This window comes from Callospermophilus lateralis, chromosome X (assembly GCF_048772815.1).
Source record: "Callospermophilus lateralis isolate mCalLat2 chromosome X, mCalLat2.hap1, whole genome shotgun sequence".
NCBI classification, from domain to species: domain Eukaryota; kingdom Metazoa; phylum Chordata; class Mammalia; order Rodentia; family Sciuridae; genus Callospermophilus; species Callospermophilus lateralis.
In genome coordinates, this window is record NC_135325.1 from 95,688,389 (window position 1) to 95,713,522 (window position 25,134).

At 36.7% G+C, this 25,134-nt stretch overlaps 1 protein-coding gene across 3 annotated transcripts in view; it reads left to right on the forward strand.

Annotated features, from left to right (window-relative positions):
- The window catches only part of Dock11 (dedicator of cytokinesis 11), a 193,047-nt gene that overhangs the window by 108,338 nt on the left and 59,575 nt on the right, over window positions 1–25,134 (forward strand). For 2 of the 3 annotated variants that reach the window (XM_077107462.1, XM_077107464.1), the window contains 11 exons: window positions 541–630; window positions 6,208–6,326; window positions 8,405–8,474; window positions 8,560–8,685; window positions 9,588–9,659; window positions 11,232–11,378; window positions 15,161–15,244; window positions 16,284–16,395; window positions 16,901–16,939; window positions 18,689–18,867; window positions 23,677–23,793. In XM_077107462.1, the coding sequence (XP_076963577.1) occupies window positions 541–630; window positions 6,208–6,326; window positions 8,405–8,474; window positions 8,560–8,685; window positions 9,588–9,659; window positions 11,232–11,378; window positions 15,161–15,244; window positions 16,284–16,395; window positions 16,901–16,939; window positions 18,689–18,867; window positions 23,677–23,793 (1,155 nt within the window). The remainder of the gene's footprint in view (window positions 1–540; window positions 631–6,207; window positions 6,327–8,404; window positions 8,475–8,559; window positions 8,686–9,587; window positions 9,660–11,231; window positions 11,379–15,160; window positions 15,245–16,283; window positions 16,396–16,900; window positions 16,940–18,688; window positions 18,868–23,676; window positions 23,794–25,134) is intronic. The other variant, XM_077107463.1, reaches the window with a different exon arrangement.

Genomic DNA, 25,134 nt, shown 5'->3' on the forward strand with positions numbered 1-25,134 from the left:
GTCAAAATACACATTTCCTTTTTGTACTTGCTAATATAATCCATACTGTCCAGAAAAAAACGGCATGTATGGAGGCCATATAGGACAGCTGGACTCACTTGCTAGTGAAGTGTCATGGTAAAGTTGAGTATTCAAGTTTACCCAGAACATTTGTTCTGGTAACTTCCTGCTGCCACTTTATTTCATCTGTCAGTTCAGATTCCTGTTCTTGCTCATTTAATTAAAGTGGAGAAGTAGCCCAACTTCATAGAACACCATAGTCCAAAAAGGGATTGAATGAATGCTTAATTGGTTGGACACACATTGAGTCCTTCTGTGTGCCTTGGTACATGCCAGATTAATTTGGTTTTGCTGCTTAGTGAGGTGGTCAAGAGACCTTCGAGACTTGGACATATAGGTTGGCAACTATGGCTGCTGAATCTGGATATTAGAATACCTGGATGGATAGGTTTGAATGATGCAGGAGGGAAGAAAGGTGGAGAGCCTGCCTTTGAGAATAATGAATCAAATTTCATATGGCTCTTTCCATCTGTGTTTCAGGATCTGCATGTGCACAAATTCTTCCATCATTGCCAGCTGATTCAGTCAGGCTCAAAAGAAGTTCCAGGGGAGCTCATTAAATATTTAAAGGTAAATGTACAACCGCTTTCTGCAAATTTCTGTTGCCACACTTGATGTGGAAAAAAGAATCAGACGGATACTTAAAAATACTTTTGGCTGTGGATCCTCAGAAGAACACTTTGTATTAGGTACTTTTCCATCAAGTGGCTATTTGGAAGCAGACAGCACAGTTGCTACGTTAGAAAGAAAATGTTATAGCCAGAATTTGACACCATAGTTTTGAAAATCTCATGGAAATGTTGATTTCAATTATATAAATTGATTTTGCAAGTCTTTTCTCTTCCGGCTGACTTCCCAGTAAAGGTGGAGAACTCTGTGGGGGAAAGGGCCAGGGGAAATGTGAGCACATTTGCTTCATAAAATGTGAAATGGTTCCTGTGTCCATGAGTGAAAGACTATGAAAATGGCCTACTAAAGAGACAAACATACTTTCCACATGTTGCATAGGGGACAGTTAAGAAATGCCATACTTTTTCAGATGAATAGAGAAGCTCAAAGTGTTTATTCCCTATGCACTAGTACTGCAATGTGCATCATAGGACTGGGCTGGCAGCTGCTTTCTTCATTGGGTTGCTCCTTTAGCAGTTTAGCCATGGAAAGTCTGAGGAGTTTTGATTTTAAGCAAAGCCACTACAGGATTTCCCTCTGGACATATGCTGTTGCTTCATGACATTCTCAGGAAACATAGGTTCATTTCTTTCAGAGAGGTAGTACAGCATGAGATAAAATGTATGGATTCTGGAATCATAAACTGACTTTGTATCCCAGATCTGTCACTCACTAGCTCTGTGATTAACTTGTGGCCAAGTTATTTAACTTCTCCAAGTCTTTGTTTCTTCATCTGTCTACATTGAGATACAATAATATACACATTAGACAGGCATGGTATAGTCCCAGCAACTTGGGAGGCCAGGGAAGGAGGATTGCAAGTTTGAGACCACACTACACAAATTTGCTGAGACCCTGTCTCACAGTAAAAAATAAAAAGAACCGAGGGTGTAGCACAATGGAAGAACTGTCCTTGGATTCAGTCCCTAGTACTGCAAAATCCATCCATACATATGCACTATATGTATTAGGGTGATTATGAGGCTTGAATGAGGTAGTGTCTGCAGTATAGTAACCATTCATGCCACACTCACCCCTTGAGTCCTTCCTCTGAGCTAAGCAGTGTTCCAGGCATTGGGAATATAATTAAAGAAAGAATTTCCTATTGTCAAGGAGCTTAATTTCTTATGGAGACAGAAATAAATAGGGGAAGTGAGTAAGTGTGTGTGTGTGTGTGTGTGTGTGTGTGTGTGTGTGTTTGTGTGTGTGTGTGTGTGTATGTCATATCATAGGTGGTATAAAGAAAACCAAAACAGTGTAGTGAAACAAGGAATGAGAAGGGGTTCATGTGGTGAAGACATCAGAGAAGATGTCTCTAGTAAAGTGACATTTGAACAGAGACCTAAAGGAAAGGAGGATGACAGCCTTGAGGATTTTGGGGGAAGAGCTGGGAATAGCAAGTACAGCATTATCTTAGAAATGTGGCTGAGGAGCTCGTTGGGTAAGGCCTCATAGGCCATGATGAGGAGTTTGAATTAACTCCAAGTGAGACTGGAAGCCTTTACAGGGGTTTGAACAGTGAAGTGCCATGATTTTAACTTTGGTTTTGAAAGTACCATTCTTCCTACCATCTAAAGAATACACTAGTCAGACACTGTAATGCTTGCCTGTCATCCCTGTGGATTGGGAGGCTGTGGCAGGAGAATTGCATGTTCAAAGCCATCTTCTGCAGCTCAGTGAGGCCACTTAGCAAGTTGCTTAGGCAACTTAGCAAGACCCTGTCTCAAAATAAAAAAATAAAATGTGCTGGTGATGTGGCTCAGTGGTGAAGTGCTCCTTGGTTTCATCCCCTCTACTAAACAAACACCAATGGAAGAGTAGAAGAAGGGAGACCATCAATAAATGATTGCTGTTGTTCTTAATTATAATAACAGTCATCTAACTTCCAAATCCTGACCCCTGGTTATATCTAGGAGCATTCCAGCTCTATGTATGAATGGTTTGTCTGTTTAAGTCATTGGCTTTTCTTCCAGTGGGGAAGTGTTTTAAAAGTTTTAATAGAGTATCATGGCATGGAATATCATTTTCAAATACTGGTATTCTTCAAAAGGAAAAAGAATACTCAAGGTTTTGTTTTTCAGGGTGGGGAATTTCTGATATTTATGTGACCTGCGCTCGCCCTCTAGTGACAATGAGTGAAATGCCATGTAATTTCAGAAATAACTAAGATATTTTCTACAGCGTTAGTTCTAAAAAGGATTCTAGAGATTTCTTTTTGCAGGTGAGGAATCTGAAGCCCAGGCAGAGGTGACTTGTCTGTAGTCAATTCAGGTGGTTGGTTTCACAGCTGAGATGACTAGTACCATGATCTTCCTGGCAAACTTCGTGATCTGTTGTCCCTATAAGTGGCATTGTTTCATGAATTCATTTAATATCTACTTGTTGAGCTCCTATTGTGCATGGTGTAGTTTCCTAGATGCTGTGTGACTTTCAGAGAAGAATAACTTAGGTTTATTGTCCATAGAGATATCGCAATGTAACTGAAGAGAGACATACAAAAGCCAACTAACAATATGTCAGTAACACAAATAATAGTCCAGAGCCCTGTGTGATTAAATATCGAACATGTGATTGGGGTAAAAGTGCTGAGAGCTCAGTGAACTGAGGAGCCAGTGTGGACTAGATGGAACCCACCTTTATTTTGTTCTTTCATTCCTTATTTTATTCATTTATGTAGTCATTCACCAAATATTTATTGAGCACCTACTATGAAACAGATGTTGTTCTGGGTGATGGAAATAAAACAGGGATCAGTTCAGACAACACACCAGTTCTTGTTGGGGTGGACAGATTATAGGTAAATGAATAGCTTTAGATATAGATGAATGCAGTGAAGAATATAGAACCAGTTAATGGGCTCTAACGTGACCAGGAGTACATTCTAGATAGTTGTCAGGGAAAGCTTATATGAGGAAATAGCATTTCAACCTGAAAAGAAACTGATAACAGCCTGGCCTTGTGGCACATGCCTGTAATCCTGGCAACTCTGGTAGTCGAGACAAGCTCAAGGCCAGCTCCATGACTTATCAAGAACCTGCCTCATAATAAAAAAGGGCCAGAGGTATAGGTCAGTGGTAAAGCACGTCTAGGTTTAATCCCTAGGATTAAGAGAAGAGAAACTGACAAGAGGAAGAGAACCATAGGTGATAAAGCTATGTAAAGGGATAACATATTGCAGCAGGTGCAAACACCTTACACTGGCATATTGGAAGGAAAGAGAAAAAAAAAAACCCAGTATATCCCGAGCATAGCAAGCAGTGAGGGGAAGGCTACATTTGGAGAAAGAAGCAGGGTCCAAGTAGGTATGCGAGGCCCATGACAGCTCTTTGTGTTGGTTTGTTTTTTTAACAAAGGGAATATGGTATTATCTAATTTGCATTTCATAGAATAAATTAAGGAGAAGCAATCCTAGTCACAGGGATGGTGGACACCTGTAATCCCTTTCCACAGCGAATGCCCATCTCTCTTTTCATGCTTGTGTTAGCCTCCTCATCCTTTAGCCTTGCCTATCTCTGAAGCCTTGTCTGATGTGATTTACGCAGCTCAGTTGCATATATATATATATATATATATATATATATATATATATATATATATATAGAGAGAGAGAGAGAGAGAGAGAGAGAGTGTTATCATTAGACTTTTTATTTTATTTATCTATATTCAGTGCTGAGAATCTAACCCATTGCCTCACACATGCCAGGCGAGTGCTCTACCACTGAGCCACAGCCTCAGCCCTTCATTTGCTTCTTGTATGTAGCACTATTGTATTACTACCATTCCATAGCTTTATCATCTTTTGACTGTCATCTGCTTAATAGTAGGAGCTATGGGTTTTAGGTTTATTATTTGTATCAAATGTATGTGTGTGCATGTGCGTGTGCATGCACTTAGGTTTGGCTATCCAAGGTATATTCAGTATGCCTCTGTTGAATGAGGAAATGAAGAGTTTCATTGAAGTGGAGATTTCAACTAGTGTTGGAAGGGTAGCTGGGATTTGGCTACAAATTGAACAAAGACACAAGGGTAGGAGGAAAGCATTTGATACATTCAAGGAACAATGAAGATACCTGTTAAACCTTGTAAAGGATGATAAGCATTCAGGCAGAAAGCATAGTGTGGGTCTTAAGTAGCTTAATTCTATAGACCATGGTTTCTCAAACTTGGTCCTCTTGACATTTTGGGCAGGATAATCTTTTGTTGGGGGGTGCTGTCCAGTACATTGTAAGATGTTTAGCCTAACTCCAGTCCTCTTCTCCCTAGAGATCGTTAGCACCCTCTGGTTGTGGCAACCAAAAATGTTTCCAGACATTGCCAAATCTCCTGAGGAGGGCAATGTGGCCCCTGGTTTGGAATCACTCTAATGGTAATGGGGAGGCATCAAAAATCTTGGCAGATTGTAATCTAATATAAGCAGCATTTAAGGCAAATAAATTAGTAAATGAGAGCTGCATTGGGAATAAACAGAAGCTGTGCAGAGACCTACTGGAAAACTATTAAGAATATTTGGGTTATAGATTAGAGGGTTCTAAAAAATGGCAGGAAGGAAACTTGAGAGGGTGCTTAGGAAGGAAAACATTCATGAAGTGATCATGTTTTTCTGGAACTGTCTCTACTGTCCTATACATTGGATTGAAGAGAAGATGTGCAGAGGTCTAGGGAGGTCATCATTGAGATGACAGAGCCTTGCAAAGATTGAGAGAGTAGGAACTGAAAGATGGAACAAGAGGAAGGGAGACTGTGAAACAGAAATGACAAGTTCCCTATATTCAGAGATTTGACTTGTCCATCTCTGTGTTTCAGATTAAATTGATGGAGAAGGTGGTCATTGAAGTTTGATTTCTTTTTTTTTTTTTGGTTGGCTGGTTGAGTGAGAGAGTAAATGTGGAAACAAAGGGAGAAAGGAAAGAAATTTAACATATTTCATTTTGATATTTGTAACACCTATTATTAGAGATAGTCTTAGCACTTCAGAGAAATGTATTATGAGGATGTTAGAATTGAAAATGACCTCAGCTTTGTAGATGATGCTGGTGTAAAGCCAAATATTTATAGAAGTGCTCTTTATTAAAGTCCATTTAACTTTTCACCAGAATAGCTGGAGGCCCACATTTCTGTAAAACCCACAGAACGCTGGGGGATAGTATGCTCATCTCCACCATTTCCAAACACATCACCAAATCACCATTGAATGTTGGATTACCAAGAGTCAGTTGTCTTTTTTTTTTAAATCCATTGATTCTAATTACACTCATTATCTTCAGTTAAACAGTTAATATTAAAGAAACAAAATCTGAATGCCAAAATAGAGGTGTGGGTTAAGTAAAAATCAAAGTCCCCTGTCCCAGAAAGCTCACATTTAAATGAGCTTATATTCTAGTTAGGATATCTCTCGTTACTTGACTTTTTTGTTGTTTCACATTTGCAAATTATATCATATTTCTGTTTGTTTTCATAACTAATAATGATTTATTTTAGTGTTTGCATGCCATGGAGATCCAAGTCATGATACAGTTTCTACCTGTAATTCTTATGCAACTCTTCCGAGTTCTCACAAATATGACCCATGAAGATGACGTTCCTATCAACTGTACCATGTGAGTTTTGGTGTTATAAATATAAAGAAGCTACCTATTTGAGATCTTTCTTCTTTTTTAATGGTGGCGTTCATTGCTCTCAACTTCCCTCTTAGAATTGCTTTTTATGTGTCCCATGAGTATTGGTATGTGCTTTTTCCATTGTCATTTGTCTGAAGGTATTTTTTTAAACTTCTACTTTGGTTTCTTTTTTGACTAACTGCTTGTTCAGGAGTATGTTATTTAATCTCCACATATTTTTTTAATTCCCCACAATTCTTTCTGTGACTGATTTCTAGTTTGATACCATTTTGGTTGAAAATATGACTTCAGTCTTCTTAAGTTTGTTGGGGCTTGTTCTGCAGTCTAATATATGATCTGTCCTGGAGAATATACCATGTGCACATGAGAAGAATGTATATTTTGTTACTGTTGGATGGAATGTTCTACATATATTAGGCCCATTTGATCTAAGTGTAGTTCACACCCAGTATTTCCTTATTAATTTTCTGTCTGGTTGATCTAACCAACATTGAAAGTAGAAAATTGAAGTCCCTTACTATTATTGTATTGTATTTCTCCCGTCGTGTCCATTAATACTTGCTTTATATATTAGGGAGATAAACATAATAATTTTAATTGAACTTTCTTCAATGATGTTAATGTTCTACACTCAGACTATTCAATACCTTAGCCACTAGCCACACTTGGCTGTTGAGCGCTTGAAGTGTGACTAGTTCAACCATGGGATTGAATTTTTAATTCTGTTTATGTATAGTTTTAGTCTATTTAAATAGCCACAGGTGACCAGTGTCTCATATTGTACAGAATGAGGTATTAAGCCATTAATTTTTACTTGAAAGAATAAGGCAGTATTGTTTTTATAAGAAAAGATAACATTGTCGAGTAGAAGGTAAAATGCACCTGAATTTTGAAATAAAAAATAAGGAGACTTTAAAAACATTTGAGCTCAATATTGGATGGTGCTGGCTTTGCTGGCTCTGCTGTTGGGTATAGTCTCTGCCACTGAGAATAATCTGAAGCATTATTCTAAGCCAGTGATTCTCAAAATGTGGTCCATAGACCAGCAGCATCAGTATCATGTGTGAGCTTATTTAAAGTGCTCATCAGAGCCTGGCATGATGGTGCACACTTATAATCCCAGCAGTTTGGGAGGCTGAGGCAGGAGGATTGCAAGTTCAAAGCCGGCCTCAGCAATTTTGTGAGGCCCTAAGCAATTTAGCAAGACCCTGTCTCAAAATATAGAAAATGGCTCAGTGGTTGAGTGTTCCTGGGTCCAATCACTGATACCCCGGACCTCCCAAAAAACCCCAAATGCTTATCATTGAACTTCACCTCAGACCTACAAAATCAGAAACCGGGAGAAGAGTTGAGCAATCTAACAAGCCCTCCAGGTGGTTCTGATACATACTGAAGTTTGAGAACCACTGCTAGTCTCTTAACTTTAAATCTTTGTATGAATTTTGTATTAATCTCCAATTTTAGTTCATGTCAATATACCTGCCCTGTTTTTCCCTTCTCTTTTGTCCCATCTGTTGATATGCTTTTCATTCTATTTTTTTCTCTTTATTCTCACTAGAGGGTGTTTTAATATTTACCTTATTTGGGGTCTTTTCCTATGCCATGGCTACAAACATAACTTCAAACACATACAGAGGTTTAGAAAGAAGATGAAACATCTGGGCTGCCAAAATAAAGCCTCTTTCTTTCTTTTTAATATTTATTTGTTAGTTGTAGTTGGACACAATACTTTTATATCACTTATTTATTTTTATGTGGTGTTGAGGATTGAACCCAGGGTCTTGCACGTGAGAGGCGAGTGCTCTACCACTGAGCCACAACCCCAGCTCCAAGCCCCTTTCTTTTGAACCAGGAAATAAATTTACAATTCCCTGAGCATGCTAGATGCTGAAATGTTTATTAGACCTGAATTACCATTACATCTTATATAATCACCTTACTTTTAATTGTTCAGGCAGGGTTAGGTGTTTATAGGGTTAAACATGATTTTATTTAACAATCACACTATGGTAATTAATTGTTGTACTACATGCTGATTTTTGTAAATGTCATTTCAGGGTTCTCTTACATATCGTATCAAAGTGCCATGAAGAAGGCTTGGATAGTTATTTAAGATCCTTCATAAAGGTTTGTGGAGTAAACTTTCTTGCTGAGTGTTTTTTTTTTTTTTTTTAATGGTACAGCTTTGTCTTACAGTTCATTTTCTTTGTAGTATAACTTCCGACCTGAAAAACCCAGTGCTCTTCAGACCCAGCTGATTCATGAAACACTGGCTACTACCATGATAGCAATATTAAAACAGTCTGCAGATTTCTTAGCAATAAATAAACTGCTCAAGGTAAGGACACACGATGCAACCAGAAACTAAAGCAGCTCTAAACATACTGGTTTGAAACCTCCCATTGCAGTTCTAGTTTTTTATCATTTATTCACATGACCCAACCTCTCCCCATCACTTTGCATATGCATCCTTTCCCTGAAATTCTTCACAGAGCCTTCTTTACCTTTCCTTCCCATACCCTGCCCTCAATCAAAGGCCTAACAGAACAAATGTAGAACCAGATAGATGTATGTGGGTTAGAATCCTACATCTGTTGCAGTATAGTATCTGGGATGTGTGGCTGGTTATTTAGCATCTCTGATACTCCAATTCCTTATTTCCAAATTATAAGTAATTTGTTGTAGGCACATAGTAGGCGCTCAATGGTTCCAGGTCATTGTTACTATTTATGCCTTTTAATAACAGTACAACATTAGGTATCTTGGGACACATCTTCTTGAGGCTTCTCTCTACCCCTCAAAGGACACAATGTTGGCAATTACAAAGGACACTTAGGTTGGGCAAGTTGTGGTATCAGCTTCAGGCTTGGGTCCCCCCACTGAGTGCAGGCTGTAATAAGATTCATTTTCTGAAGAACATTTAAAAGTAATAACAGAATAAACTAAAACTTGGCTCACATTTATCTCCAGCTGTGGGCAATTCAAACAATGTTAGTATTAAAATTCCTCTCCTCCCTTGGGACATAAATTCCTATACTCCCTTTCCATATCACTGTCCTTCAGGTACTAATAGTACCTTTTGCTAAAACAGTTCAAAGGTCTTCTGTGAGACTTTGATAATGAATTGGAATCTCTTGATAATGTTAATAAAGTTCATAGACCAGATCCATATTGATTGTCAAAGTCTACTAAGCTTCAAGGATTTGGGTAAATGTTAAATGCTTTTTTTTTTAATTTTAGTATTCATGGTTTTTCTTTGAAACAATTGCAAAGTCAATGGCCACATACTTGTTGGAAGAGAATAAAATTAAGGTAAGTATGATAAATTTTTAAGTTTCTTTTTAATTGATAATTAATAGTTGTACATATTTGTAAGAATAATGGCTTGGGAGACTGAGGCAGGAGGATTGCAAGTTCAGAGCCAGCACCAGCAACTTAGTTAGGCCCTAAGCACCTCAGCAAGTCTCTGTCTCTAAATAAAATATAAAAAAGGGTGGGGATGTTGCTCAGTGGTTAAGCACCTCTGGGTTCAATCCCTGATATTAAAATATATATACAAAACACAAAACAAGCTAATCTTACAAATAGCAGTTGCATGGAAATGCTCTTTTATATTAAAGGACCCTTAGCCATTCAATTTTTCAACATTGCCTACAAAAATGAAATGTATTGTAATTATTTACCACATAAAACTCTTTACGTTTGAAGCCTTGCCTTTGTCTTGTGATTTTAAAATGTCTATATTGAAAAGATTTATTTGGAAGAAGAACAAATACCACACCAGACAGAACCTTTCTTTTCAAAAGGTTTAAGGCATATATAAAGTTTTTTAAAAAATTTTATGCAACAGATGTTTTCCTGAATATGGTGTGTACATTTAGTTGTTTTGAAAAATTATTTCAAATGTACAGGTTGAAAAATCCCTTACCTCAAATGCTTGGAAATAGAAGTATTTCAGATTTTTTTCAGATATTAGAATATTTACATAAATATATAATGAGATATCTTAGCGGTGATACCCAACCTAAATGCATTTATGTTTTATATATACCTTATGTATACAATCTGAGGTTATTTTATATTTGCACCTATGTTTTGACTTTCACCCATCACATGGTATCAGATGTGGTATTTTCCACTTGTGGTGTCATGTCAATGCTCAAAAAGTCTTGGATAGTTGGAACATTTTGGATGTGAGGCTTTTGGATTAGGGATGCTCAATCTGTACAAAGAAACTTTCTTAGTTATAAGAATCATAAAGCTAAGACTTAGGAAATAAAAGACATTCGGTTATGCTGAATACAGTAGTAAATCCCTATAATCTCTGTGACTCAGGAGGCTGAGGTTGGAGGATTGTAAGTTTGAGGCCAGACTCAGCAACTGAGCAATACATCTCAAAATTTTTTTAAAAAAATATATTTTTTAAAATATAAAGGGCTGGAAGTGCAGTTCATAGGGAAAGCACCCCTGGATTCAGTCTCCAATACCACCTCCCCCCAAAAAAAATCCTTCATGTCATAGTTATAATTTTTATGAGAACTTTCATAGGTTGAATTTACTGAAACTGAGCTGAATTCTTACTTTGTATGCCAGGAAAAATGGAATGAAAAATTGATGTGTCATCATCTTGGGAACGTCCCCATATTGGGTCAGAATAACCCATTTTTACTGATAATTATGGTCAATTATATATTAGAGGACCAGATAGTTCCTATAAGGATCTAGACTAAAATATACATTGAACTTATGATGTCGTTCTTGAGATGGAAGAAAAATTATACTTCAGTTGAAAACATTTATATGAAGAATGTGTTTGAAAGTAAAAGTGGCAATTGATTTAGACCTTTTGGAACTCTGACTTTTTTCCTGTCTATTTAATTTAAGCTTCCCAGAGGCCAGAGATTTCCTGAGGCATATCATCATGTCTTACATTCATTGCTGCTTGCAATAATTCCCCACGTGACTATTCGCTATGCAGAGATTCCTGATGAGTCCAGAAATGTGAATTATAGTTTGGCTAGCTTCCTGAAGGTGAGTTAAAGGTAGCCTGAATGTGGTAAGGAACTTTATTCAGTATTGGGTCTTGAAAGCCAGAGGAAAAATTGCCCACTTTCTAGCAACTCAGTTGTCTTTATAAGACTGTTGGAGTAGCACTTTTTTTTTTGCACGTGCGCACGTGTGTGTGTGTGTGTGTGTGTGTGTGTGTGTGTGTGTGTTGCTGAGGATTGAGGGCAGGGCAAGCACTCTACCAATTGAGCTATATCCCCAGCCTGGTGTAACACTTTTGACTGAATTGATGGCTCAATTTAGCCAAATTTGATTCCTTCCCCATCCCACTAAAATATCTAGTTAAGTAAATCAGAAGCCAAAAGAAATGTTTTATTTATTTAACAGGATCTCTAAACATATTTTAATTTAAATGTTGTTAAATGGGGCATATGTTTTTTAGGTTGCCACAGACCTTATGCCCCGACCCCTAACCATTTTGGCTCTAGAATTTGCAGCTTTTGAACTAAAACAACTTATTCATTGATGCTACCATAGTTTATATGTTACTTATATATATATAAATGAAAATTGTTAGTTTTGATCAGTGAAGTTATTTTGTTTGAGAAATACCCCAAATCCCTATTATTGTTTTTAAAATAGCACATTAATCTTTGTCATGTTCTGTTATTGTCATATATAAGGAATAGTGCTTGACTGCATTTGTTTCATGAAGGGAGTAACAATATTTGGTGGTCACTGAGTACAGCTATGGGTTTGTGATGAATTTAGTTCTTACTTTCTTCTTTCCAATGCCCCTCTCCTTGTAGCTTTTCATCATTCTTAGCCTTATATTAAGAATTTCTGAGCTGGGGATATAGCTCAGTTGGTAGAGTGCTTGCCTTGCATACACAAGGTCCTAGGTTCAATCTTCAGCCACACACACACACACACACACACACACACACAAGAAATTCCTGGTCAATAATCTATAAAAGCCATTTTAGTGCCTAAAATATCCTTATTTTTTTTTTAAATTCAAAATTCACAACTAGGTTTCAGATGTCCAGATGTTTTTTAACATGTGATGTTTCAGATGTTTCAGATGTTTTTTAACATGTGATCTCCCATTATGCTGCCAGGGTGTCTCTGAACTCCCTGTCTCTAGTGACCCTCCTGCCTCAGCCTTCCTAGGACCTGAGTCTATAGAGCATATGCCACCATACCTGACTCAAGAGTTTTATTCTCTAACACAATACTTCTCTTTGCCAGAAAGTTATAATGCTATTACATAGCTTTTTCGTATGTTAAAAGTAAACATTTGGGCTGGGGTTGTGGCTTAGTGGCAGAGTGCTTGCCTAGCACGTATGAGGCACTGGGTTCGATCCTCAGCACCACATAAAAATAAATAAAATAAAGGTATTGTGTTCATCTATAATTAATTTTTTTTTTAAAGTAAACTTTTGGGCTGGAGATGTGGCTCAGTGGTGGAGCATTTCCTTTCAGGAGACCCTGAGTCCAATCCCCAGCACTGTACCCCCCCCCAAAGTAAATATTTACATATATTTTTAAAGTAAAAAGAGGATGGGATTATCTGAAATGCAAAAGTCCTAGTTTCTTCCCTGGAATTTAAATTTGAAGTTTACTATGTAAAGGGTGCAGAATATTGGTGGTTTGGTAGTATCATTTGCTTAATTCAAGTCAACAAACTTTTGTTTGTCCTCTATGTGGGGATTCAAAGATTAATCATGCTATCTCTGTCATCACATTCACATACATATACCAAATACAAACAAAATGTTATAGAAGAATGAATAAACGAGGGGTTATGACCAGATAACATGAACAGAGACAAGAAGCATAGTTCAGAGTTCCCCAAGACAAAGAGTTAAGGGTGTTGTAGGTAGAGGATCTGCTTCAGCCCAGATGAGATATGAGTTTAGGGACTCGAGAAAACCATTATTCAGTGAATTTAAGATGTGTGGAGAGAGAGCTAGAAAGGCTAACTAGTGGCAGATCATGGAAGGCCTTGAATGTCAGGTTAAGGAATTTGGATTTTGATATGTATGCAGTACAGAAACACCAAAGAAATTTTTTAGAATAATACTATTGCTGGTATGATGAATGAAGTGAGGAAAAGTTTGCCTGGCAGAGTTCAACTCATCTTATAGGCTTAGTTCCCTCCTAACTTTCCCATGCAGCACTCATCACCCCTTTTGTTGTTCAGGTATCCTTTATGGACTTCTAAGGCACTTCTTTGTACACTGTAGTTTTATTACTGTTTTTTACCATTGGGCAAGAATAAGGAACATGTTTTATTCAACTGGGTATGTCTCTAGAACATAATACTTTTTTTAACATAGTAGTTCCTCTGCATGTTTGTTGGCTGAATGAGTAAATGGATATAGGTCTAGCTCAGTAATTTAAGTGAGAAATGACAAGGGTCTCACCTGGGACAGTGTCAGAGGAAGTGGAAAGGGAGGATAAAATGTGTGAAGCATGGGACTGATTAATATTGAGTTCTTTGTATTTCATTGAGATATTCTATTTTTGTTTTGTTTTGTTTTTGGTACTGGGAATTGAACTCAGGAGCACTCGACCACTGAGCCACATCCCCAGCCCTATTTTGTATTTTATTTAGAGAGAGGTTCTCACCGAGTTGCTTAGCACCTCACTGGTGCTGAGACTGGCTTTGAACCTGTGATTCTCCTGCCTCAGCCTCCAGAGCTGCTGGGATTACAGTTATGTACCACTGAGCTCAGCTTCACAGGAATATTCTAGACACTGGAGAATATAAACAGAAAAAGGGATAGTTTTTTCCTAGGTGAAAATATAGGAGAATGTTAGGTAAAATACAAGCTGGTGTAGACCAAAGTGTTTAAGGGAAGTGTGGACCAAGGTGGTTGAGAAGGATGGTACTTCATGAGAACTTTAAAGAATGGACAAGATTAAATAAAAGCAATGATAGAGCCAGAGGATACCCAGGGAATACCCAGTGCATCTTGAAGGAATAATAAGTCAAAAGAGCTCTACTGGAAAATAAAGCTGGAGAACTAAGTTGGGACAAGATTGTGAGTGTCCTTGAAGGTCAAGTTAAGGAGTTTGAAATTACAGCAGAGGTAATAGGGAATTATTGCAAACCTGTGTGCAGATAGGTGATATAATTTAGGCTAGAACTTAGAAATTAATATGGAAGCAATTAGATGTATGGAGAAATGAGTGATCTGAAGACTGATTAGGAGGCTAGCTGCAAGTGTTCAGTTGCTAGGTAATGAAGTCTTAACCAGGAGAATGACAGCAGCAAATATGAAGCACTGTTAGGGCTATGATAGGAGAGGACTATTTAAATAGACTAAGACTTCATAGGAAGCAAACAAACAAACAAACAAAAAAAAAAAAAAAAAAACCTTCCTTTTTGTTCTGAATTATTTACATAGGCAAACTCTGCTTTCAAGCTTACTGACTACCCTGTGAGTATGGGCCAGAATAAGGCAGTGTAGCCAATTAGATTATAGTTGTGTGTGTATACATACATGTATGTGTGGGTGGATATGTGTGTTTATCTATTTTTATCTATACATCCCTATCCATCTATATATCTTATTTTGAAAATGATGTAGTTGAGGCCCTGAAGTCTCAATTCCAATGATAAGTCACTTTGCCTTTTATCTTTTTCTTAAAGGTCACCTGAAGCTCTGATAGAATCTGTAAAAATGAAAATGTCATTCCCCTAGTGGAAAACAAATTTTTAAAAACGTTTTAAAATTAGACGTAATAAACTTCTAGAATTATATAACTAACCATTCTTTTTGTTTTGGTTTCTATAGCGCTGTTTGACACTAATGGATAGAGGATTTGTTTTCAATTTGATCAATGACTATATATCTGGCTTCAGCCCCAAAGATCCTAAGGTAAGTTATAAGGGCTTAATTTTAGTAGGTGTCAGACATTAAAGCATGAGTCCAGGGTGACACTTATTCTCTTTTGGAGAATTTGCACTTTTTTTTTTGGTACCAGGGATTGAACCCAGGGTTACTTTACCACTGAGGCACATCCTCAGCCCTATTTTGTGTTTTATTTAGAGACAGGGTCTCAATGAATTGCTTAGGGCCTCACTAAGTTGTTGAGGCTGGCTTTGAACTCACAACCCTCCTACCTCATCCTCCAGAGCCACTGGGATTACAGGTGTGCGCTACCATGTCCAGCTCTTCTGGAGGATTTGGAGCTGCTATTTTCATTTAGGTACTTAAAGTACTGGTGTACTTCAATGGGAATATTGGATAATGTTTTGAGGGTCCCTCAAACCTTCCATATTTTCTGCAATTCACTGTCAAAACAACGTACAGTGGAATTCATGGCTAAGAGTCATTGGAGTAGCACCATAAGGATACTCTTCTGGATCCTCAAAAGGAAAAATAGACGTCAGTTGGAGCCTATAACATTCCCTGTGAAGGCTACCTGAGCTCTCTCCCTCCTTTGAAGGGTCATATACAGAGTGCACTTTTACTCTAAAAGTGAAATGGAGACATATGTGTACAATATTTCTGTTTGGGGAGTCTTGTTTGACACAGTTTAGGGATTTTATTGGTGGGTAGGGGACAGTGCACTGGTCATGTACTAGAAACCAGTCAAAATTCCAGACTCCTAGAAAGGAAAGCAAAACAGGTGTTGACCATAAATCACAGTTTGTACAAATAGCCAAAGCAGGCTAGCACCAAAGATGCAACCTTATCACATTGGAAACATGTCCAAATCCAATTTCCCAGATTCTAGCCAGCATCAATCTTACAACAGGCATTTTTAAAGATAACAGTCTCAGGCCTCCTACATTAACTCTCTCTGCATAGGTTGCATCTAAGATAGGTTTGTGAAAATTATTGCACTATATTAAAGTATCAAAATAGTAATGCCTTCAATAGATGACTTAATATCTAACTACTTTTCATTTAGGTACTGGCTGAATACAAGTTTGAATTTCTACAAACAATTTGCAATCATGAACATTACATTCCTTTGAACTTGCCAATGGCGTTTGCAAAACCCAAACTGCAGCGAGTTCAAGGTATGTATTTGCATTTTCCTTCATCTGAATTTTTTTTACCTTTTTTTTTTTTTGCTAGCAATAGTGTAGTACAGTGTTTTTTTTTTTTTAGGTAAACCAATCAACTCGATGGTAACCTTAGAATGGTTTCTCTCAGAAGCTAGGTCCATTAATGATATTTTACATTTCCTTCCTAGTATCAGTGGCAGAATTCATAGTATGAAGAAATTTTGTGTGTTACATAGATTGCTGCATAAATACAGATGTCAGATGCTAGTAAAATTGCTCTCTGTAAAAGTGTTTAGAATCTTATTTGAGACTAAGTGAAAAAAAAACACATAAATGTATTTTTGCTGAAAGCATCAAAAAAGATAAAGGCAGAGTAAAATGGTAACATGTACTGAATATATGAAATGCCTTCAGTTTTAATCTCCATTGCTCGTTTTATTGAATGCTTTGTTGTGTAGCACTATTCTTATGTTACTATGTTTTTTATTTGTCCCTTTTCTTTTCATATATTAATTAGATTTTTTTTCATTTGCGGTGGACCGTTTGACTTCAGTAGGTAGGTTTAACTCGGTTCACTCTAAAGTAGTTTGCTATTTTTAAACACAATTGACTTGATGAATGGCTAAGATGGATGGGGGCTTTGTTTGCTGTTCAAATCCTCCCTAGCCAAATGGGCCTTTAGTTGTTTCCATAAAGTGTAAAAGGCGGTGTGCTTGTTTACTTTTAATTGAGGTTGAGTGTTGAGAAAGGAATCAGCTTTCAGGTATCTGCCCTCACAAACCAAGTTCCTGCTGCAAACCAATAAGGCAGCAAGGAATGAGCTAACTGTGTCTGTTTTTCAAGTGTGTGCTACCTCTCTCCAGCTTGCTTCTTCTCTGCTCTTTTTAATGGCTACTTGGCCAGTTTTGAAAGTGTGGTTGTAAACATGATTGGATTTATTCAAATCACTGAAGTAAAAAAATCATTGCCATTTGTATAATCTACCCAGATAAAGTCACCTTGGTTAGTCAATATTGGCTCTTGTACATAGAAGGTGACTGGAATTCACAAAAGAGCTTGACCAATGCAGAAAGAAAATCATCTGCCTTGGTCTTTATGGAAGTGACTGCCCAGCAGTTTTAGTGATGGAATTACAGTCAGTGAAGACAAAGAAAATATTTTCAAACCATCCAAGCACCGCCTTATTACATTCTGAGCATATATAGCTCACATACTTCCCCCAGTATGTGTTAATGTCTATGAGGAAGTCAGGGAAAAGAAGGGGTGGACAGATAATCAGGAGTCAGGATTATATTGGGCTACTCACAGCATTTATTAAGACGTACTAGATATATTGCTTTGTATTAAGTGATGAAGAGGCACAAAAAGAAATGGAAGACATGTCCTTCAGCTATATGGCTAAACTACATTAAATGGTAGGAAGAGGAAATGAAAATAATAGCAAGCCAGTCATGGTAGCATATGACCCTGCAATCTAACTACATGGGATGCTGAGGGAGAAGGTTTGCAATTTCAAGGCCAACCCACCTTCTCTCTTACAAAAAAAAAAGTAAAATAAAAATTGACTATGGAAATTACTAAATTTGATCACAATCCTCTCTGAATTGTTAAGGCAGGTTCTAGCTGGGACATTAACATCTGTGATCTAAACTAAACTTTGGATCTAAAAAAGTAGCAAAAGGCAGAATTTGAAGTAGTGATTTTATGAAATGAAACATTTATATTTGCATGATAATGAATTGGACTAAGATGAGGCTGTTTTAGTTTTTGTTTTGTATCCCATGTATATATTCAGGTTAACATAAAATAGTTTTTAAAGCAGTCAGTTCTTAAAACTGTCAAAATAATTAAATTCTTAGTTTCTCTTCCTTTTCCCACTTTACAAGTATGAATGAATAAGTAAGCCCACTATGGTTCTACAGAATTATTTGAGTTTATAGTTGTATCAAAATCTCTTCACATATAAAGAGATGCACTGGGACATTGCAAAATATAGAAAATTTCAATCTAGGTTTGATTCTAAGAATTCTGAGAGTTTAAAAGAATAGGGACAAAAGATCCAGGGTCTTTCTTGTTGACTGAAATGATCATTAAAGTTATCATCTAGCCCTAATTAGAAGTGTTCCCATCGTGTAAAATTTTGCATGCTCATTCCATATGATAAAACATTGTTCAGATTCATTAATAATAAAGTTATAGTTCTTGCTAGCATGATCACATTATTAAATGATAATTACAGCATTTTAATTGTATAGTAATTTTTGAATATTTTTATAAATGGGTCATAAATTTTATTGTACTGCAGATTCAAATCTTGAATACAGTTTATCAGATGAGTATTGCAAGCATCACTTCTTGGTTGGTCTACTTCTGAGGGAAACCTCCATTGCTCTTCAAGATAACTATGAGATCAGATATACAGCTATATCTGTCATAAAGAATCTTTTAATAAAGCATGCATTTGATACTAGATACCAACACAAGGTAAGAATGTCCATACAGTCTTCAGTATCACATGAGTAAATTTCTGAGTATTTTCATTCAAGGTAAAGTTTATAGTAAGGGGCATAATATGAGCATTAATGGAAATGTGTATTTACAAATACGTCTTGTTTCCATTTGGAGTCATTGGATTTAAAAATTCTGTTTAGGTAAAATGTTAACGAAAAATAGTAGTTTCCCAAATCACGTATGTGGATTCTTGGTGCTGGGGATCGAGCCCAGTGTCTCGCACATACTAAACACGTACTCTACCACTGAGTTGTATGCCCCCAGCCCCTCATATCCTTATATCATATTTAAAGAATATGTTACATAACTATGAATTTTTTTAAAAAAACAGATATGTAGCCATGTATATTCTGTCAGATATATACCTTAATGTTTTTCACACTTAAATATATGAATATATATATATATCCCTAAATAAATATGTTGTTGATTAAGTGGTTAATAATAAGACATGTTAAGTATCTCATATATAAAATATGTATGATGAAGTTTTTCTTTTTGAAAAAAATGTGATGGGGGTTACTATCACTAGCTGTGGATATGGATGTAAACCTTCCATAAATTACTCATCATCTTGGTGTTAAAACCACACTATGGTTGCTATTTTTTGCACCTTTGAAATATTTGTAAAAATTTTATTGATGTTCAATCTTATGGGTTTAACAAAGTAGATCGCAAACTATTTGTATTTGGAATAACTGAACTTACTTCCTTGGTATCAAATGGCTCATAGAAACATCATATTGTTAAATAATTTGTCCATTTACTTTTATATTCAAATATAAACAAAACCATGGAGTAATTTATTATTGTAATTATTTTGGAAAGCTTACTTGGAGATGGATTTTATTCTTTTTTAATAGTATTGCCATTTATCTTTTATAAAATGCTTGCCACTGACATCCACTCATGTTTTTTTAATTACCAATTTTTTAACTCACAAGTCTTGCTAGATACAATTTATTCTGGACTCTGTTTAACTGCTATATGTTCCAAGTAGTGCAGAAAAAGATCATATGCAATGAGGAAGAAAGTGTGTCTAGCTGTGATTTTTAAATGATTCACAGGAAAAGTACAAAATGAACTTCCCTTCTCCACTGCCTGTTTAAATGAAAGTGAAAGAATATGGAATTTCATAAGAGTATTACATATAGGTGGAATTTAAACATATAACATCACAAACTGGGACATTTTACTGCTCTCAGAATTTGGAAAGTATGTGCATGCACATACAAGCATATACAGAGCTATTATTATCTAATTAGACAATATTACAGCTTGAGGTTTTAGGTTAAGGGAAAGCTTGGTATAAGAAGCTTCATTACTCATTCAGTGACTTCTAAAGTCCTTTCTTCTTTGTTCAAAAGCTTCATCCAGGCATTAAATGAGTATAGGGGCTAGGTGAGATGCACTCGCCTATAACCCCAGCTGAGGCAGGTTGGGAGGTTGAGACCTTGTCTCAAAATAATTTTTTAAAAAAGGCATGGTTGATGATGTAGCTTAGTGGTTTAGTGCTTGCTTGACATAGGTGAAACCCTGTGTTCAATCCCCAGCACCAAATAAATAAATACATAAATAAGGAGGGAGGGAGGAACATATTATAGGGTTCTCTGCAGAAAAACTTCGCTTTATGGGCCTACTTAACAAAAGCTTCAATTATACTGTGTTAGATGAGGATTTAAAATGTCTTTGTACTGTGTGGTGCAAAGAGTTCACAAGCAACCTGGATAAGAGGTCATTTGTCAACATGTTCCTCATTCTTGATGATGCAAGGGGGAGGGTTGGGAAGGAGTATAATGTCTCCATAATTTTCATGAAGTCCCTCAGAGTGACCCCAAATAATTCTTAGTACATAGTTTGAAGAAACAATGCTTCCTATGGAGAGCCTATTTTGAGATTAGACTCCCTAGTCATCCCCCACCCTTTCCAACCACCTTCACACTCCAAAGCCCCTACTCTAATGCAATTCTGGAGATATTGTTGGTACATATTATGTGTTACTCATAATTAAACTCTTGTGCTAATTACCAGGAGACATATTTCCTTTTAACAACATCAATGTCCAAAGTCTAACATTTGTTCTGCAGTCTGTATAGTTCCTATACCCATTATAAATGATATTAACACCTAAGAGAATTGATATTTTCACTTCTTATTGGGCTGTGGACAAATCCTCTTTTTCCTTTCTTTAAAAATAATCCACATATATATTGCAAAAAGTAAACATCAAAATGCCTTTGTCCCATTCCTTAGTTCCCTACCCCAATTCATCTCTTTCAAAACAACTACTGTTACCAGTTTCTTATTTATACTTTTATTTTATATATGAACAAGCCTGCATGATATATATATAAACATATATAATAGAAACCAACATGCATTTTTCTTTTTCACTTAGCAATACATCCTGAAGATTAGATCTTCCACATTCTTAAAAGAATAGTTGCATAGTATTTCATCACATGGATATACCTTCTTTTTAATCTATTAATAAATTCTTAGACTGTTTCTGTCTTTTATGCAGGTAAAACTTTTAATATACTTGAAAATGACTATGTTTTTCTGTGTTTCTGTTTACCTGGGAGTGTTATATAATATTAACAATAATTGCTAAACTTTATTGAGTATTTTCTATATGCTACTATCTTAAATATCTCACATAAATTATTATTAATTATAATTATCATTGTTCCCATTTATATTTATCAAAAAGAAAACTGCAATTAAATAACTTGATCAAAATCAAGTAGCTAGCCTGGCATGGTAGCACACAGCTGTAATCTCAGTGATTTGGGAGGCTGAGGCAAGAGGATTGTGAGTTCAAAGCCAGCCTTAGCAATTTAGTGAGTCCCTAAGCAACTCTGCAAAACCCTATCTCAAAAATAAAACATAACAAGGTGTGGATGTAAAGCTCAGTGGTTAAGCATCCCTGAGTTCAATCCCTAGTAACAAAACAAAACCCCACATTAAGCAGCCAATAATAGGAGGTCTGAAGTTTGCTCAAGTCTAATTCTAAAACCTGCACTCCTGCTAGCTATTCCTCTTCTCAAATCTCAAATGGGGCACTGAAAAATTAGAAAAAGAAAGGTAGTCATCAAGCTGAGAAATCTCAAAATGAAAGTCACAGCAAAAAGGAAAGTAGTGAAGGCTATTCAGTCTTGTTAAGAATGAATTAAGATGGATGCATGGTAACTATTTACAAATATGTAAAAGGTCGCTATGTAAAAGTAGTGGGGTTTTTTCCCAGCCTCAAAGCACTGGGAATTTAAGTAAGTTTTACCAACTAACCATTGTCAGATTGCATATAAGGACCATTGGACCATTCCTGCTTTAGGCAGGATGTTGGACTACCTTAGTGGTTCTCATATCTGCACATCAACATCATCTGAGGCAGCCCAGACCTACTGAATCCTAATCTTCTGGTGAGAGAGACTATTATAATTGATGGGGTCTGTGTTAGAAGGAAGTCTGTTAAGAAGGGTTCCTGAAATTCACAAAGTGCAAACAACCAACTAATAAACGAAAAATTGTTCAACCTCAAGAATCAATGCATCCTGGTTCAGAGGTACACACCTGTAATCCTAGTGACCCAGATGCTAAGGCAGGAAGATTGAAAATTGGAGGCCAACCTCAACAATTTAGCAAGAGCCTCAGCAGCTTTGTGAAACCCTGTGTCACAATAAAAATATAAGAGGGATGGGATATACCTCAGTGGTAGAGGTCTGAAGTTAGCTCATGTCTAATTCTAAAACCTGCACTCCTGCTAGCTATTCCTCTTCTCAAATCTCAAATGGGGCACTGAAAATTTAGGAAAAGAAAGGTAATCATCAAGCTGAGAAATCTCAAAACGAAAGCCATGGAAAAAAGGAAAGTAGTGAAGGCTATTCAGTCTTGTTAAGAATGAATTAAGGTGGAAGTATGGTAATTGTTTACAAATATGTAAAAAGTGGTAGAGAACCCATGGGTTCAATTTTCAGTGCCAGAAAATTGAAATGAAATGAAACCCAAACAAGTGAGATACTTTTGGTCTTCTGTATTCTATAGGTTGACCATTTTGCCCTGCTGTCCTTATCTAAACCTCCAAACTTCCCAAAGTTCTGAAATACAGAGGGGAACTTTTATGTCTTACACCATCACCATCATTGTTTTCTCTGATTTGAATGTTTGTACATATCCAGTGAGAAATGTCTGTAGCTGAGGAAAACGATAAATACATTTGTATAAGAGACAACAAATTAATTGTGTTAGTAGCCAGCTTTATTTACTTATTTATAGTCATATCAGTCTAATATTCTCATTTCCTTATGGCACATCTGATGATTGTCATTGTAGTTTTAATCAAAGCAAAAAGTGTTTCTTGAATCAATACAGTACTTCACTGTTTTTTCACTTCTTCCATTTATTTATTTATTCATTCATTCAGTGTACTGACCATCTGCTGTGTGCCCAGGCACTACAGATGAAGCAGTAAACAAGACAGACAAAAAGAAGACTAGTATTATCTGCTTTATGGGTCGACTGCTATTAAATACAACATTTTACTTTATGTAGTTTTATTTGAGGGGTATGATTTGGCTCTGTATTGTAATTAGATCAGAATGCCAATGAAGTTCTGGGGTAATTGGTTTTGAGACTCTTAAGTATCAACAGATTCCTGCCTCACTAATTTTTATTTATATTTGTCCACATACAATCTTTTAAGTGGATATATATGGAGCCATTTGTTTAATTATAATGTATACATATTATGCGCCAATTAAGCTTTTGTTAATTATTTCTCAGAACCAACAAGCCAAAATAGCACAATTGTACCTCCCATTTGTTGGATTGCTTTTGGAAAACATACAGCGACTAGCAGGTCGAGATACTTTGTATTCTTGTGCAGCAATGCCTAATTCTGTAAGTATTAATGCAATTCTGTTCAAGTTTTATTCTATTTTACTAAACCCATTTGGAATTGGGGTTATATACTGTACATATGAGTTCACTTTTTATTCCATTTTCACATTTACACTCTTTTCCTAGAATAGTGCTTCTCAAAATTTAATTTGCATTTGAATCACCTGGAGATTATTGTGAAACACTGATTCTAATTCAGTAATTCTTGGATGGGGCTTGAGAGTTTGGTTTCTGACAAGCTTTTGGATGCCTCTGGTCCAAAGATTGTTCTTTGAATAACAGGGTCCAAGAGAATCCCTTGCCCCAGTGTTTTGTTCTTTTTTTTTAATGTTTTAGTTGTTGATGGATCTTTATTTTATTTATTTTTATGTGGTGCTGAGAATTGAACCCAGTGCCTCATGCATGCTAGGCAAGTGCACTACCACTGAGCCACAATCCCAGCCTCACTGCCCAGTGTTTTGTTCTTAATACTTTCTGGTGTTAATATGCCTTGATATATTTATGCAACTTGAAAACTGAATAAAAAGCTGTTTGCAGTAACACACTCCTATAATCTCAGTAACTCAGGAGGATCACAAGTACAAGGCCAGCCTCAGCAACTTAGCCAGGCCCTAAGCAGCTTAGTGATACCTTGTCTCAAATAAAAAAGCTGGGGATGTGTCTCAGTGGTAATATGCCCCTGAGTTCAATTCCCCATCTCTGTCCCTGCCCCCCCCCAACTCTGTAAAAGGAGTCTTCACTTCCATAATGTTAGATGCTGGGGATTAAACTGTATACCTTTGCTTCTCCCTTCCCTTGGTAGTCTCTTTTAGTTTATCAAAATTGGTCTGTGCTTTCTTTTAATCCCCTTTAAAAATAAGGAACGTTGTCTGGTGATGGTGGTGCACAGTAATACCAGTGGTTTAGGAGGCTGAGGCAGGAGGATCTGTAAGTTCAAAGCTGGCCTCAGCAATCTAGTGAGACCCTAAGTAACTCAGTGAGAATCTGTCTTGGCATGTGGCTCAGTGGTTAAGTGCCCCTGGGTTCAATCCCCAGTACTCCCGCCCTCAAAAAAGAAGGAGCTTTGGAGAGGTAGTCAGCCCCCTATTTGGCAAAACAAAATTTTTCCATTGTAATAATTAAAGCATACCTTCTTATCTAAGACCTAAAAAGGTTTCTATTCACTGGTCCTAGTTTGGTCTTCTAGAGACACAAGCTATCCTTTCTACAAGTCCCTTCTAAACTTTTCTCCATGCCAAGTATCTCCACTTCATTTCAAATCCTTTAATTTTTTAGTCACCCCTCTTCAAGTTTTCCGATTTACCAATGACCCTACTACAATATGGTGTTAGGGGGCTGGGG